Raw genomic sequence first — 17,168 nt, 5'->3', positions numbered from 1 at the left:
GAAGGAGCTTGAGAACCCATTCCCTGATTTTTATTGTGAAAAGTTTGTTGTAACTTGTCACCAATTATTCATTCTGCTCATATATATGGAAACTTTACTTCAGACAAATGTGGTCAGACAAGTTTCCCTTGTACATCTAGCAAAGGGAAGGAGATTGGTGGGAATGCACTCAATTATTGGGCTTTTTGAATTATCAAAACATTTATTTCAACACCAATATGACAAAACACAAACTATACACACAACTACATCTAACAAACTACTTGCAGTAATAGAGAGAAAACTTCCAATCAGCAGTACCACCCTCTAACACGTACTTTACATTTCAAATTAAAATCCCATTATTCTTATTTATGACACACATGATTCCCTGGGGGCCTACTGTTTGTGAAACTTGGCCACCATCCCCTCGGATACCCCATATTCTAATGACACATGGGCCCGGACATTACCCCAAAAGAGGGGCAGGTAGTCAGCTTGTCCTGAACCCTCGACTGCCCATTGTCTCTACCTGTGAATGGCCAGTTTGGAAAGGGCCAGCAACAACCCGACAAGAAGATCCTCTCAGTGCCCAACCCCCTCTGCACCAGGAAATGCATTGATAACAATCTTGGATACTTACTGTAGCTTGAAGATCATCTGTTTTAATGATGAGATCGTCCAGCTTCTCTCCTCTGTCCAGAACCTTCTCAATATTTTGTGTCATAATTCCCTTTACATCATCCACCTGACATTGTAGGTTAGATAATTTATCTGGCCCCGGATCCAAATTGTAGCTGGCCTGAAGTGGAAAAAAATCTCATTAAAAAAAAATCTAACTGATTTTTCAATCACTTTTCAGAAAGCCCTGTAAAAATATGAGAGAATAGTTTCAAAACTATCAATGCTGATTGGTCATTTTAAAATGGAGCTATGTGCATGTTGAGCTTATAGCCCAGGAATGTTGATAAAATTAAACAAGAAAGTGTGCGGATGCTGTGATGGTAGTTTAATACACAAAATTGCTGGAGAAACTCAGCAGGTCACATCGCATCCATAGGAAACAAAGATATTCAACAATGTTTCAGGCCTGAGCCCTTTGTCAAGGAATGAACATTCAGCAGGTAAAGCACTGGAATAAAAAGATAGGGGAAGAAGGAGCAGGGAGAGGAGTGCAGGCTCACAGCCAAAAAAGATGGATAAGGGTGGGAGGGCACAAGAGTAAAAAAATGCTAGCTGAGAAGTGATGGGGGCAGGCATAGCTCTCTGAATGGAGAGGGAAGGGGGTGGAGAGCTGGAAGAGAGAAGTCAGAGGGATGGGGAAGAGAGAGAGATGGTGGATGGGCCTAACAGAAACCAGATAAGTCGATGTTAATGCCATCCAGTTGGAGACTGTCCAGACAGAATATTGGGTGTTGTTATCCAATCTGCAGGTGGGCTTGATTTGGCAGTGCCCGAGGCTATGGACAGACATGTCGGTATCTATATGGGTAGAACTGAGGAATAGCAAGGGGCGGAAAACGTTAGTGGGGGTGGTATATAGGGCTCCAAATAGTAGTGTAGAGGTGAGGGAAGGCATTAAAAGAGAAATTAGAAAAGCGTGCAATAAGGGAACAGCTGTCATCATGGGAGACTTTCATTTGCATATAGATTGGACTAGCCAAATTAGTAAAAATACTGAGGAGGAGGAATTCCTTGAATGTTTACGGGACGGTTATCTAGACCAATATGTCGAGGAACCACCTCGGGAGCAGACCATTTTAGATTGGGTATTATGCAATGATAAGGGGCTAATCAACAATCTTGTTGTACGAGGCCCTTTGGGTAGGAGCGATCACAATATGATCGAATTCTCACTCGACATGGAGAGTGATGAAATTAAAACTGAGACTAAGGTCCTGAATTTAAATAAGGGGAATTATGATGGTATGAGATGGGAGTTGAGTAAGATTGATTGGGTGGTGTTTATGGGGGAGTTGACTGTAGATAGACAATGGAAAGCATTCACAGATCTAATGGAGAAATTGCAAAAATCGTTTATACCGGTTTGGCATAAAAATAAACCAAAAAAGGTGACTCAACCGTGGATAACAAGGGAAATTAGAGACAGCATTAGGTCCAAAAAGAGAGCATATCAATTGGCCAAAAATAGTACCACAACTGAAGACTGGGAGCAGTTCAAGATGCACCAAAGGAGGACAAAGGGATTAATCAAAAGAGCAAAAATAAATTACGAAAGTAAGCTTGCGGCAAATATTAAAACCGACTGCAAAAGCTTTTATAAATATGTCAAGAGGAAAAGATTGGTGAAATCCAGAGTAGGTCCTTTGCAGTCGGAATCAGGGGAATATATAATGGGGAATAAGGAAATGGCAGACCAATTAAATTCTTACTTTAGTTCTGTTTTTACAAGAGACGATACAAATAACCTCCCAAGGATGTTGGGAAACATAGAGACTAATGCAAGGGAGGAACTGAAAGAAATCAGTATCTCTAAGGACATGGTCTTGGGGAAATTGATGGGATTGAAGGCAGATAAATCCCAAGGGCCTGATAATCTACATCCTAGGGTACTTAAGGAAGTGGCCATTCAGATAGCAGATGCTTTAAGAATTATTTTCCAGAACTCGATAGACTCAGGATCAGTACCCATGGATTGGAGGGTAGATAATGTTACCCCACTATTTAAAAAGAGGGGTAGAGAAAAAGTGGGGAATTATAGGCCGGTGAGCCTTACATCAGTAGTGGGCAAAATGATGGAATCCATTATTAAGGATGTAATAGCGGAGCATATGACTAGCAGAGAAGGGATCGGACAGAGTCAACATGGATTTACAAAAGGTAAATCGTGCTTGACAAATCTATTGGAATTCTTTGAGATGGTGACAGGTAAAATAGATGGGGGAGAGCCAGTGGATGTGGTGTACCTGGACTTCCAAAAGGCCTTCGATAAGGTCCCGCATAAATGACTGGCTTCCAAAATCAAGGCTCATGGGATTGGGGGCAAAGTATTTTTTTTTTTTTTTTTTTAATTTTTTTTTATTTTTCACACCATAAATCACATTAGCCATGATATACACAATTTCTTTTTCACACATATACAGTGACTTTTTTTCCCCCCCCCCTTTCCTCCCAAACCACCCCCCCACCCCCCCTCTCATCCATTTTAGGTATACAATCTAGGTTGCATTAATCCAGTCAGACAATGTCATTCAACAAAATTACACCAGAAATTCTACTGAGTCCATTCTTTTCTTTCCTTCTCCTTCCATCAACTTAGGTAATGTTTGTCCCCGGTAGGTTTTCGCTATTGTATTTAATGTAAGGCTCCTATACTTGTTCGAATATTTCAATATTATTTCTTAACCAATATGTTATTTTTTCTAATGGAATACATTTATTCATTTAAATTTGGTAGTTTATTCCTTTTAATTTGGTTATGTATTCCATTAATATTTAAAGACATATAGTTCAGCGTAGCCCTTTTATATTTTGTTTATCTTCTCTTTCCGTTTTTCCATCATTACCTTTCCTCCTTTTCCATTTCTGTTTTCTTATTTTCAACTCTTTATAAGACAACATTCCTACAACATCCAACATTTTCCTTATTCTCCTATTTCTATCTTATTTATTCCCAATCTCCCATTCACCTCCTGAGTTGTCCTTTATCCCTTGTCGGACAACCACATCTCCCCTCTCCATTTGGATTTGCGAATCCACTCGCAAGCGTCAACTGATTTTGCAGTGACCGCTATTTCCCCCCACCCCGCCTCCCCCAGAAAAGATTTCACTTTTCATATGTCACAAAGGTCACTCTTTTAATTCCCTCCTTATTCTCTCTATTCCATTACCTTCCCTTATTAATTCTTGTCTATACTATCTATATTTTCCTCTAAGTACAGATACATTCACGTATGCTCCTTGTCTCTATTCACTCTTATACCTCTTTACCCGCATACATATCAATCGTGATCATTTTTACTCTCATTACCCGTCTTCTTCCCTCAGTCTATTTTTGTCTTTACCCACATACATATCAATTGTGATCATCTTAACTCTCATTACCCGTCTTTCTCCCTCAGTCTATTTTTGTAATTGTTCTGCAAATTTTCGTGCTTCTTCTGGATCCGAGAATAGTCTGTTTTGTTGTCCTGGAACAAATATTTTCAATACCGCTGGATGCTTTAGTATAAATTTATACCCTTTCTTCCATAAAATCGCCTTTGCTGTATTGAACTCTTTTCTCTTCTTTAGGAGTTCAAAACTTATATCTGGATAAATGAAGATTTTTTGCCCTTTATACTCCAGTGGTTTGTTGCCCTCTCTTACTTTTTCCATTGTCTTCTCCAGTACCTTTTCTCTTGTAGTATATCTTAGGAATTTTACTACAATAGATCTTGGTTTTTGTTGTGGTTGTGGTTTAGAGGCCAATACTCTATGTGCCCTTTCTATTTCCAATTCTTGCTGTAGTTCTGGACATCCTAGGGTCTTAGGGATCCACTCTTTTATAAACTCCCTCATATTCTTGCCTTCTTCATCTTCCTTAAGGCCCACTATCTTTATGTTATTTCTTCTGTTATGGTTTACCATTGTATCTATTTTTTGAGCTAGTAGTTCTTGTGTCTCTTTAGTTTTTTTATTAGATTTCTCCAATTTCTTTTTTAAGTCTTCTACCTCCATTTCTGCTGCTACTGCCCGCTCTTCCATCTTGTCCATTTTCTTTCCCATTTCTGTTAAGGTCATCTCCATTTTATTTATTTTCTCTTCTGTGTTGTTTATTCTTTTTCTTAAATCCTTAAATTCCTGTGTTTGCCATTCTTTAAATGATTCCATGTATCCTCTAATAAGAGCAAGTATATCCTTTACCTTGCCTCTCTTTTCTTCTTCTATTTCACCATACTCTTCCTCTTCTTCTTCCTCTGGGTTGGCCATCTGTTGTTTCTTTGTTGCCCTTTCCTCCTCTTCTTTCTTGTTTCTGTTGTCTTCTGTGGTCTCTTCTTGCTGCAGGTGTTCTGCAGCTGTCGTTGCCGGCTGTGGAGATCGACTCCCCAGCTGGTCCCCCCTCCCGTCGGTGTGTTTTTTTTCATTCGCATCGCGCATGCGCGAAACTTCGCGCATGCGCGGTTGCGCACTTTTACTCGGCTCTGCGAGCCATTTTTGTAGTCCATTATTTACCGACCTGAGGGAGCGGGTTTCTCTCTCCGCAGCGGGCCTCTTCGGACAGGTAAGGCCTTCACCTTTTTCCTCCTTTGTCTTCTCTTCCTCTCTTCTTACCGTTGCTTTCGACTTTTCTTTTTTTGTCGCCATCTTCTTTCCACCTTTATACTCACTTTTCTGTAACTTTTATTTCTGTGCCTTTGTGTTTTCTTTTGTTTTTCCCGACTTTTCTGGAGAGGGCTGGAGTTCACCGTCCGGCCACTACTCCATCGCGTGACTCCTCTCTGGGGGCAAAGTATTGATGTGGATTGAGAACTGGCTGGCAGGTAGAAGACAGAGAGTTGGGATAAATGGCTCGTTTTCTGAGTGGCAGGCGGTGACCAGTGGGGTGCCACAGGGATCTGTACTGGGACCCCAGCTGCTCACAATTTACATTAATGATCTGGATGAGGGGATTGGATGTAATATCTCCAAATTTGCAGATGACACTAAGCTAGGAGGGGTTGTGTGCACGGAAGAGGGGGTCAGGAAGCTCCAGTGTGATTTGGATAAACTGAGGGACTGGGCAGATACATGGCAAATGCACTACAATGTAGATAAATGTGAGGTTATCCACTTTGGTAATACAAACCGGAGGGCAGATTACTATTTGAATGGCAATAGATTAAGAGATGGGGAAGTGCAGAGAGACCTAGGGGTACTTGTTCACCAGTCTCTGAAGGCGAGCATGCAAGTACAGCAGGCGGTTAAAAAGGCAAATGGTATGTTGGCCTTCATATCAAGAGGGTTTGAGTATAGGAACAAGGATACCTTACTGCAGCTGTACAGGGCCTTGGTGAGACCACACCTGGAGTATTGTGTGCAGTTTTGGTCACCTTATCTAAGGAAGAATGTTCTTGCAATGGAGGGAGTGCAGAGGCGATTCACCAGGCTGATGCCTGGAATGGCAGGAATGACTTATGAGGAAAGATTGCGCAAATTGGGATTGTACTCGCTGGAGTTTAGAAGATTGAGAGGGGATCTCATAGAGACATATAAAATTCTGGCAGGACTGGACAGATTGGATGCAGATGGGATGTTTCCAATGATGGGAAAATCCAGAACCCGGGGCCATGGTTTGAGGATAATAGGCAAACCATTTAGGACCGAGATGAGGAGGAATTTCTTTACCCAGAGGGTGGTGAATCTGTGGAATTCATTGCCACAGAGGGCAGTAGAGGCAGGTTCATTAAATATATTTAAGAGGGAATTAGACATATTTCTTCAGTATAAGGGTATGAAAGGATACGGAGAGAAGGTGGGGACGGGGTACTGAACTTTAAGATCAGCCATGATCTTGTTGAATGGCGGAGCAGGCTCGAAGGGTCGAATGACCTACTCCTGCTCCTATCTTCTATGTTTCTATGTTTCTATGGTATGGGAATGGGGCACAGAGTTGAAATGGTTGGTCATTTGGAGGTCCCTGCTATTGCAGCCATTAGAGAGAAGATTCTCAATGAAACAATTTCACAGACTGCTTCCAGTATTTTCAATGTAGAGGAGGCCACAACAGGAGCACTGGATACACTTCACTTGAAAGGACTGTTTGGGGTCCCAAATGATGGTGAGGGAGGAGGTGTGGGTGCAAGTGTGGGAAGGCATGAGTGGAGTCATGGAAGGAGTCATGGAGGAACCAGTCCCTGCATAAGGTGGAGAGGGGAATATGGATCTGGTGCTGGGATCATGCTTTAGGTGACTGGTGGGGTGGGAGGTGAGAACAAAGGGAATTCTGTCCTTGTGTCTTGGGGTGGAAATGTTGATGGACTCATTCAAGGAAACTGGGATTTCTCACAAGAAAATACCCCTCAGTAAATGCCTATGAATGTTAATGCAATATTTCAGGAGATTTGAGCAAGTATTTTGTAGTTTTTGATTTCAGAATCTGATTGGTGCTTTTGAGAAGTGAATTATGATATGATTATGAGCATTTATTATTATAAATATAAGTACAATAGAGAAGCACTGAAAATGTTACTTGCTGCAGCCATAGGTACATAAAATAAATTAATACCAATGATATAAATTAAATTGCCATGAGACAGAAAAAAGATAATAAGTATATAGATAAATAAATATTTGCAGTTATAGTTTATGCAAAAAAGTGACGTTTCAATGTTCAGACAGATTTTTCGGTTGTCCTGATGCAGTTTATGGTTAGGGGGAGTTTGGGGAGATAGTTGTTGGCAAAAACTGCCTTTCAGATCAATAAAGCAGAAATTAATATTACACAAAGTTGCCATAAAATTCGCCATTAGCATTAGAATTGTCTGGTTGCCTTACAGTCAGAGAAAAAGAAGTTAAAAAAAATTCCTCCCCACCACCCCCCACCACCACCCCAGAGTCACTGAGTGTCTGAAGATTTTCTTCCAGACTCCAGTTCAGTTCACGTCATTGGCAATGCGAGCCTACATCCAAACCTCCACCATGATGAGGAAGTCTTCAGCAACCAGGACCCTCATTGACCTCAGCATCCTTGTTACTGGTGCCCTGCACCAGACTGCTGCTCCCGCAGAGTCTGCAACCCATCAAGGCTGCTGCCAAACAAAGATGCCACTATTTTTTTGGCCCAGACCCTGCAGTTGGAGGCTATTTAAATAATGCACGATTTTTGACTCCTTTAACGAGCCATTTAAAGCCTGTATGGAGGTGTAGGCAGTAGGACAGGGTGGAAGAACACCACAGAACAGTGCTGTGTCTCTGCTCTCCACTCTCCTAGGTCTGTCTCGGTGGTAGTGCTGATGTTACAAGTTGTCAACTTTATTTATCATTCATACAATGTTCTCACGGTCAGACTATATAGCGTTTCTCTAGGACCATATTTACATAAATATAAGTTAGGAAAGCAGTTAATACATTAAAATATTAAGGTATACACTGAAAGTCCAGGGTGCTCTATGCACATCTGTACTGGGAGTTCAGAAGCCTGATGGCTTGGGGGAGAAAGCTGTTTCCCACTCTGGATGTAAGGGCCCGAGTGCTTTAGTACCTCCTGCCAGATGACAGAAGGTAGAACAGTTTACATGTGGGATGTGTGGAGTCTTTCACAATGTTTATTGCTTTCCACTTGCATCGAGTGTAGTAGATGTCCTTCATGCTATGAAGAGGTTCCCCAATGGTCTTTTCTGCTGACTTCACTGCAGGGATTTATGGTCGGAGGTTCCAAACCAGGTGATGATGCAGTTGCACAGGATGCTCTCAATACATCCTCTGTAGAATGTAGTGAGGATGGAGGATGGGAAATGGACTTTACTCAGCTTTCGCAGGAAATAGAGGCACTGCTTGGCTTTCTTAGCTATGAAGCTGGTTTTAAGGGACCAGGAGAGATTTTTCTTGATGCTCTTGATGACTTCAACAGAGATCCGTCGATGGTCAAAGGAGTGTGGTCTCCCCGGGCCCTCCTGAAGTCGACAACCATCTGTATTTTTTAATGTTCAGATACAGGTTGTTTGTTCTGCACCAGTTTGTTAGTATCTGCACTTTATATACTGCCTCCTTGTTCTTACTGATCAGACGTGTCGTCAGTGAACTTGATGATGTAGTTTGAGCTGTGTTTGGCTGCACAATTGTGGGTCAGTAGAGTGAACAGCAGTGTACTGAGCATACAGCTCTTGGGGGGGGGGGGATGGGCGTGTGCTCAGTAAAGCTCACAAAAATTCCAGCAGGGCCATCATTTTTTTTGACACTAGAGATGGCTAATTTTAGGCTTTGGTACATTCTGGCTGAAAGTATCAGTGAGAAGAAGTTGTGACCAGAGTAGGGTTAGGAATCCTTTTCGATGTTGGCCACTTTTTTGAGACACTGCCTCACATAGGCTCGCCAAATGGAATTAAAGGAAAAGATGGTCAATACAAAAATGAGTTTAGTCAAATAGAGGAGGGCAGTGGTGGAAAAGGTGAGATTGTAACTCTGCTCAAGGGCCACCAAGCCACCCTAGCATTGGTTATGAAAACAAGCCAGTGGGAATCAGAAAACTGTAGACTGTCAAAGTTAAGGAGGACATTAGAGGTGCCCCATAAAGAAAAATGATGATGAAGGAAGAAATAAGCCCTGTGGGAAAGAATAGGCTGAAAGGATTGGTCACCAAGGACATTCCCCTTTGTGGATCTCGAGGTGAGGGTGGAAAGAGGAAGCTGGGAAGATCTCCAGTGGAAATGAGGCCAGTGACTGATGTTCATTGGATATGGTCCACAGGATGTGTCAAAGTGCTGACATTCAGTCATGAGGAAGAGGTTGGTTCACTGAATCGAAACTGCCACAATCTTTGGTGAAAACGCCAAGGTTGGTCCTTGGTAAGCAGATGGATGCCAATTCAGAGGGGGGCTGGGGCTGAGGGAAAATCGAGATGGTGAACATCACACTGGCAATTAGCAATGAATAGATCCAGACGTGAAAAAATGGCAAGAAAAAGGTTCCAGGTGGAGCAGAAATTCTGAAGGTGAGGGAGATATTCCGCAGTCTGGGATGATGATTTCAACCAAAGGAGATTGAAGCAAAGGCATTAGGAGAATACAAAATCATGTGAGGAATAGATCAGGTAAATGCAGAGAGTCTTTTGCCCAGAGTAGGGGAATCAGTAACAAGAGGACAGAAGTTTAAGATGAGGGGAAGAGATTTTACAGGAACCTGGGAGATAACTTTTTTTTAAACACTGAGGGTGGTGGGTATATGGAATGGGCTGCTGGAGGAGGTGGTTGAGGCAATGGCTATGTTTAAGAAAAATTTGGATAGATACGTGCCTAGGATGGGTTTAGAGGGATATGGGCTAAACACAGGCAGGTGGGAGTAGTGTGGGTGGGACATTTTGGTTTGGACAGTTGAAGGGCCTGTTTCCACATTGTTTACTCTGTGATTCTAAGAAGAGCTCAATATCTTGCTGGTGTGCATTGTTCTAAGAAAGGCCAATGTTAGCTTGAACAGTTCCTTATTCCAGACAAACACTTTTCAGCCTCAGGACTCAACACAGAATTATAATTTCAGATAACAAGCTTTTCTAGTCTGTCAGAACCACCCAATTCTGATGAAGTAATTTATTCATAATTTATTCATATTTCTTCCTCTACCAATGATGGCCAAGCTCTGAATATTTGCTTTTCATATTTCCTAATGTCAGAGATGGAGCCCATTCTGCCCATATATCAGTTCTCAAAGTAATCCCATCATTCCCAGAGCCCTGCTAATTTCCATTAACCCCATCCCAATTTCTCCTGCAGGGCAACTCCAATGCTGCCCGCATCATGCGCCCTCTTTTCGCGCTAATCACGACAAAAGAGAAGAGCCTGGCCTGGTCGGGGAAGGTGGACAAGGCCTTCGCTGCAACGAAACAGGCTCTCACAGAGGTGACTTTGTTGGTGCACCTGAGCCCGGAAGCACACACGGCATTCTCGGTTGACGCTTCTGCCATGGCTGTCGGGGGAGTACTGGAACAATGGCTGGATGGGCAGTGGTGCCCGCTGGCCTTTTTCAGTAAGCATTTGCGGCCGCCAGAGCTTAAATATAGTGCGTTCGACTGGGAGCTTCTGGCACTGTACCTGGCCATCCGCCACTTCCAATACTTCTTGGAGGGCAGAACCTGCACCGTTTTTACCCATCACAAGCCCCTCACCCAAACACTGGCTATGGCCAAGGACCCGTGGTCAGCCAGGCAACAGCGCCACCTGTCCTACGTGTCCAAATTCACTACAGACATCTGACACCGGGCGGGCAAGGACAATGTAGTCACAGATCCTCTCTCCCGCCTGGCCATCAGCACGCTAGCTCACGGCCTCGACTACGCGCAACTAGTGCAGGCCCAGCAGCATGACGCCGAAACTCAAGCTCTCCAGACCGCCATCTCAGGTCTCCAGCTTGAGGATATCCAGCTTCCTGACTCCGCCCAGTCGCTGCTCTGTGACACCTCCACTGGCTCACCGTATCCGGTAGTCCCACAGGAGTGGTGGGCTAGAGTCGTCAGATCATGGATCAGTCCATGATCTCACCCACCACTCAGTAAAGACTACCGTGCATATGGTGGTGCAGCGATTGGTCTGGCATGGCCTCAAGAAGAAGGTAGCAGTGCTAACCTGCAACTGCATCAGGTGCCAGATGTCTAAAGTCCACAGGCACACGCAGGCTCCTGTTCAACATTTCAACTCGGCAACGTGGAGGTTCCAGTATATCCACGTGGATGTCGTGGGCCCCTTGCCAGTGTCCAGGGAGTTGCAGTACTTGTTTACCATAATGGACAGAGAAACCAGGTGGCCAGAAGCCATCCTGGACTGTGAGGCATCAGCGGAGACCTGTGCTAGAGCCCTGGTCAGTCAGTGGATCGCTCGTTTTGGTGTGCCAGCGCACATCTCGAGTGACAGAGGTGCCCAATTTACATCTGCACTATGGTTGCAGCTGGCAAGGCTTTTAGGGGTAACACTGCACTACACCACGGCCTACCACCCACAGTCTAACGGTTGGTAGGGAGGTTCCACTGACACCTAAAGTCCGCTCTGATGGCAAGACTTTCCAGCCCCGACTGGGTGGACGAGTTGCCCTGGATTCTCCTTGGGATTAGGACAGCATCCAAGGAGGACCTGCAAGCCTCGTCAGCAAAAATAGTTTACAGCGCAACACTCTCCCTGCCAGGTGAATTCTTTGGCCCGGAGGCTGAGACGACACACAACGAAGGTGAGCAGCTCACGGACTTCCATAAACGACTGGGCAACCTAACCCCACCGTCCCCATCGCACCACAGCACCTGACCATCCCATCGACCGAAAGATCTAGATGTGGTGCAATTAGTGTTCATCCAGAGAGGACCTCAGAGGGCCCCACCACAGCGCCCATACGAAGGGCCGTACAAGGTTCTCCGGTGGTCTGATGGGACTTTTACTTTAGATGTGGGGGGCAGGGAAGAACTGTTTATTGTGGACCGGTTAAAACTGCTCATTTAGACTTATCACAGCCGGTGCAGATGGCTGCACCCAAGTGCCAGGGCTGGCCGCCAAAGCAACAGGATGCGTAGCTGGTTGTGGTGGGGGTGGGTGTTGTGTGGCGGCACACATCCTCATGGCGAACTGGCCCCGCTTGTATAACCACATGGTGGGGCAGACATAGGGAAATGGCGTCGTCAGAGATTTTTCTCTGACTCTAGCATCCCTTCCAGCGCGCGCTCCAGGCAGCGATTATGACGTCACAGTGCACCAGGTGACTGAGCTCATGCTGCCCTTAAAGGGGAGCGCTGAATTTGAATAAAAACAGTTGCTAACAACCTTCAGTGTGGCAGCAGTGATTTCCTTCAGCTTCTGCAATTGCCACAATGAACTTTTTTGCTGCTGCAAGCGTAGTCATAGTTAATCTTTTCTGAGCCCTATCTAATTTTAGACCAAATTCTTTGTCTTTTTTTGTTGTTTAACAGGAAGATTTTTGGGTTTTTGGTATCCTATTTTTTGTATTTCTATTTACTATTAGGTTTAAATTCTCCCAAAATATTTTCACTTTCGTACATGTCCAAATTACGTGTACTGTTGATCCAATTTCTTGTTTACAATGGAAGCATCTGCCCGATATTGTTGAATTCCATTCTTTTAACTTTTGAGGGTAACATAAAATCTATGTAGCCGATTGTATTGTATCATACGAAACCAAGTATTTATTGTATTACTCATGGTCCCTGAACATCGTTCCTTCCATGTTTCATTCTTTATTTGCATATTTAAGTCTTTTCCCAACCTAGTTTGGGTTTATATATTGCTTCATCATTATCCTTGTATTGCAGTTTGCTGTACATGTTTGTAATAAAAAAAATTTCTATTGCAGTGTCTGTAATTAAGTATTCAGAGCAGCTACTCTCAGGTAATCTTAGACTAATTCCCATCTTTTCTTTTAAATAAGTTTACACCTGATAGTATGAAAATATTGTACTATGTGATCTTCCGTATTTATTTTTTAACTGTTCAAATGTCAATAAATTATTTCCCAAAAAGCAATCTTTTATTCTTTTAATTCCTTTTCTTGCCCATTCCTTAAAAAATAAATTGTCTACTGTAAAAGGAATTAATGAGTTTTGCGTTAGTAGCATTTTTGGTATTTGATCATTTATCATCTTTCGCTACAGATGTATTCTCTTCCATGTTTTTAGTATGTGATGTAGTATTGGTAGTATCGGATGCCCCCCAAAGTTCCTCAATATGGTTATCCAACTGCACGAAAACCAACAAGGTCGGGTCAGATACAGCAATGAGCTCTCTGAACCCTTCTCCACTAACAATGGCGTGAAGCAAGGCTGCGTTCTCGCACCAACCCTCTTTTCAATCTTCTTCAGCATGATGCTGAAACAAGCCATGAAAGACCTCAACAATGAAGACGCTGTTTACATCCGGTACCGCACGGATGGCAGTCTCTTCAATCTGAGGCGCCTGCAAGCTCACACCAAGACACAAGAGCAACTTGTCCGTGAAATACTCTTTGCAGACGATGCCGCTTTAGTTGCCCATTCAGAGCCAGCTCTTCAGTGCTTGACGTCCTGTTTTGCGGAAACTGCCAAAATGTTTGGCCTGGAAGTCAGCCTGAAGAAAATGGAGGTCCTCCATCAGCCAGCTCCCCACCATGACTACCAGCCCCCCCACATCTCCATCGGGCACACAAAACTCAAAATGGTCAACCAGTTTACCTATCTCGGCTGCACCATTTCATTGGATGCAAGGATCGACAATGAGATAGACAACAGACTCGCCAAGGCAAATAGCGCCTTTGGAAGACTACACAAAAGAGTCTGGAAAAACAACCAACTGAAAAACCTCACAAAGATTAGCGTATACAGAGCTGTTGTCATACCCACACTCCTGTTCGGCTCCGAATCATGGGTCCTCTACCGGCATCACCTACGGCTCCTAGAATGCTTCCACCAGCGTTGTCTCTGCTCCATCCTCAACATTCATTGGAGCGACTTCATCACCAACATCGAAGTACTTGAGATGGCAGAGGCCGACAGCATCGAATCCACGCTGCTGAAGATCCAACTGCGCTGGGTAGGTCACATCTCCAGAGTGGAGGACCATCGCCTTCCCAAGATCGTGTTCTATGTCGAGCTCTCCACTGGCCATTAAGACAGAGGTGCACCAAAGAAGAGGTACAAGGACTGCCTAAAGAAATCTCTTGGTGCCTGCCACATTGACCACCGCCAGTGGGCTGATATTGCCTCAAACCGTACATCTTGGCGCCTCACAGTTTGGTGGGCAGCAACCTCCTTTGAAGAAGACCGCAGAGTCTACCTCACTGACAAAAGACAAAGGAGGAAAAACCCAACACCCAATCCCAACCAACCAATTTTCCCTTGCAACTGCTGCAACCGTGTCTGCCTGTCCCGCATCGGACTTGTCAGCCACAAACGAGCCTGCAGCTGACGTGGACATTACCCCTCCATAAATCTTCGTCCGCGAAGCCAAGCCAAAGAAGAGAGTATTGGTAGATTGTTGTGTTGCACTAGTTTCTCAATTCATTTATAGAGTAAATGTTCTGGGACTTTTTCTTCTAGTTTGTATAAATCCATCTTGAGCCAGTCTGGTTTTTCTCCCATCTGATAAAAATCTGATAGATATCTTAATTGTGCTGCCCTATAATAGTTTTTGAAATTTTGTAGCTGCAATCCTCCTTGTTTATACACCCATGTTAATTTTTCCAAAGCCACTTGATTTTTTATTCTTCCATAAAACTTTCTTATTAATTTATTTATTTTCATAAAGAATTCCCCTGTCAAGGGAATCAGTAGCATTTAGAACAAATACTGTAGCCTTGGAAATACATTCATCTTGATGCAGTTTACTCTCCCTATTAATGTTAATGGTAAATCTTTCCATTTCTCTGTCTTCCTGTATTTTTTTTAATAGCGGTTGTTAGTTTAATTTATACAAATTGTTATCTATTCTGATACCAAGGTAATGTATGGCCTGTGATTGCCATTTTAAAGGGGATTCATTTTTACATTTTGTACAATCAATTTTGTTCATTGGGCATCACTTCCACTTTTATCAATATTAACCTTGTATCCTGGCATTTCTTTTTCAGGCTCTGCAAGCCAATGTTCCAGACTGCCCCAGGGGACGTCACCGCTGAGCTGCCTGCTTACCGGCTTCACTGCTGGGCCATCCTCTGTGGGAGAGTTCCCTGCTCATGGACAGTGGTGAGGCTTTCCTCATCTCTTCTTGTCATTGTAGTCTTTTCCTTCTTTTGGAGTCATCTTCAAGTTCTTATACTTTTTATCTTGTGACTTTTTATGTTTTTCTTCTCTGCCTTGTTTTTCTACTTTTTTTCCAACTTTCTCTGTGGAGGGCTAGTTTTCCCTAAACAGCCACTACTCCATCATGTGACCCCCCCTGTGCTCATGTTTCATCTAACCTGAAGTTCCCTGGATGAGTGGATGGGGAGAGGGGCTTTGGGCACAGAAGACAATGAGCCAAATATTCCTAGTACCATTGGGTTTGGTTGCTCCTTTACTTTGAGGGGGCAGCATTTCTAATCTGGACTTTGCCTGATGTGGTGGGAGGCTACAATTCGAGCTGGAAGACATGACAAGAAGATGGGGGCCTAATGTGGACAATTGGTAACCATTATGTTAGCCAAACTGAAAAGAATCATTAAGTGAATTGCGTTTACATCAGGTAACAAGGTCCTAATATTTAATTCATGCTTCACATCTCCCAGGAATCACTCACCAACATTGATGTTGATAAATTGCATTGTCAACTTCACTCACATTCATTGGATACATGAATGAAGCAACAAAGGTTTCCCACATCTGTGGGGTTATTCCATGATGAATCCAGTATGGGAAATAAATAGGAGAAAATAAATGAGCAACTGAGAAATTACCTGGCACATTAATCAGCAACTGGCTCTGAAGTCTTTACAACTTTAATTGACAATGTTATAGAATTAACTTTGTGCACTTTCTTTGGTCATTGTTTGCACTGCACTGCATGATGTGGAGCCTGATGCAGGCTGAGGTTCCACAATGCTTGCACGGACTGCAAGTTCTCTTTACCAAATGAAGCGCTGTGCAAGTCCCACTCATTCTAAACCCAATATAGAATTCTATGAATCACCATCCAAGAATGGCTACCCCTCAACATTCAGCAGGTCAGGGAGCATCTGTGACAAAAAGAAGCAGAGTAAGTGTTTCAGATGCAAACCTATTATCAGAACTGGGAAAGAGATTAAATAAAACTGTAGTGTACCAAGATACAGTGAAAAGCTTTGTTTTGAGTGCTACCCAGATGATTCAGCCTGTATGGCAGGTAGTGCAAAAATAAAATACAGTGCATTGTATAGTATCAGCAGGCCAACATGCAGGGTTGATAACAGCAGGTGAAAAATAACTTGTTAGTTTTCAGTTGGTGAGAAGGTAGGGAAAGAGGTGGATAGGACAAAGGGAATATCTGATAGGATGAGGCTAAGGTTACCTTGATGATTAGTTGCCAAGATAATCTGGTAAATGGGTTAATGGTGGCAGTTAGAGAAGGACAATTCAAGCAAAGGAGCCTAGTGTGTTACAGAGTGAGCAGGACAGTGAACATGCTCTGCAAGACAGTCTGTGCTAACTGAGAGAGGAAAACTGAGCCAGTATCATGGATACAGGCAAAAAAAGCAAGTTACCTAAAGTTGGACGATTTGCGATTAAGTGCAGAATGTTGCAGGATGCAATGTCAAAGAGGAAGTTACTCCTTGAACTTGCACTGGGCCTTGTTACAGCAGAGGTCAACAAAGGAAGGATTGGTGTCGGGATGGGATGGGAATGATTGAGTCAGGGAATAGGCAGCTCAGGGTCACTCCTGTGGACTGGATACAGGAGGTGTGCAAAGTGATGACCCAATCTGCCATTGCAGAGAAGACTGTGGCATGAACAATAAATGGAGTTCACTAGACTGGATGTGCCAGTGAATTGCAACTTCACCCGGAAACACAGCTTGGATCCCTGCGTGAGAGAAAGAGAGGACCCAAAAGAAGAGGGGTTGCAACTTAAGCATTCG

At 43.5% G+C, this 17,168-nt stretch overlaps 1 protein-coding gene across 2 annotated transcripts in view; it reads right to left on the bottom strand.

Annotated features, from left to right (window-relative positions):
- LOC138757698 (vesicle-associated membrane protein 8) overlaps positions 1 to 17,168 on the bottom strand; it is a 60,831-nt gene that overhangs the window by 5,820 nt on the left and 37,843 nt on the right. For both annotated transcript variants that reach the window (XM_069925413.1, XM_069925412.1), the window contains exon 2: positions 623 to 781. In XM_069925413.1, the coding sequence (XP_069781514.1) occupies positions 623 to 706 (84 nt within the window). In that variant the 5' untranslated portion in view covers positions 707 to 781. The remainder of the gene's footprint in view (positions 1 to 622; positions 782 to 17,168) is intronic.

This window comes from Narcine bancroftii, chromosome 3 (assembly GCF_036971445.1).
Source record: "Narcine bancroftii isolate sNarBan1 chromosome 3, sNarBan1.hap1, whole genome shotgun sequence".
Classification (NCBI taxonomy): domain Eukaryota; kingdom Metazoa; phylum Chordata; class Chondrichthyes; order Torpediniformes; family Narcinidae; genus Narcine; species Narcine bancroftii.
Note: the sequence above shows the minus strand (reverse complement) of the source record. Positions and strands in the feature narration are given on the sequence as shown.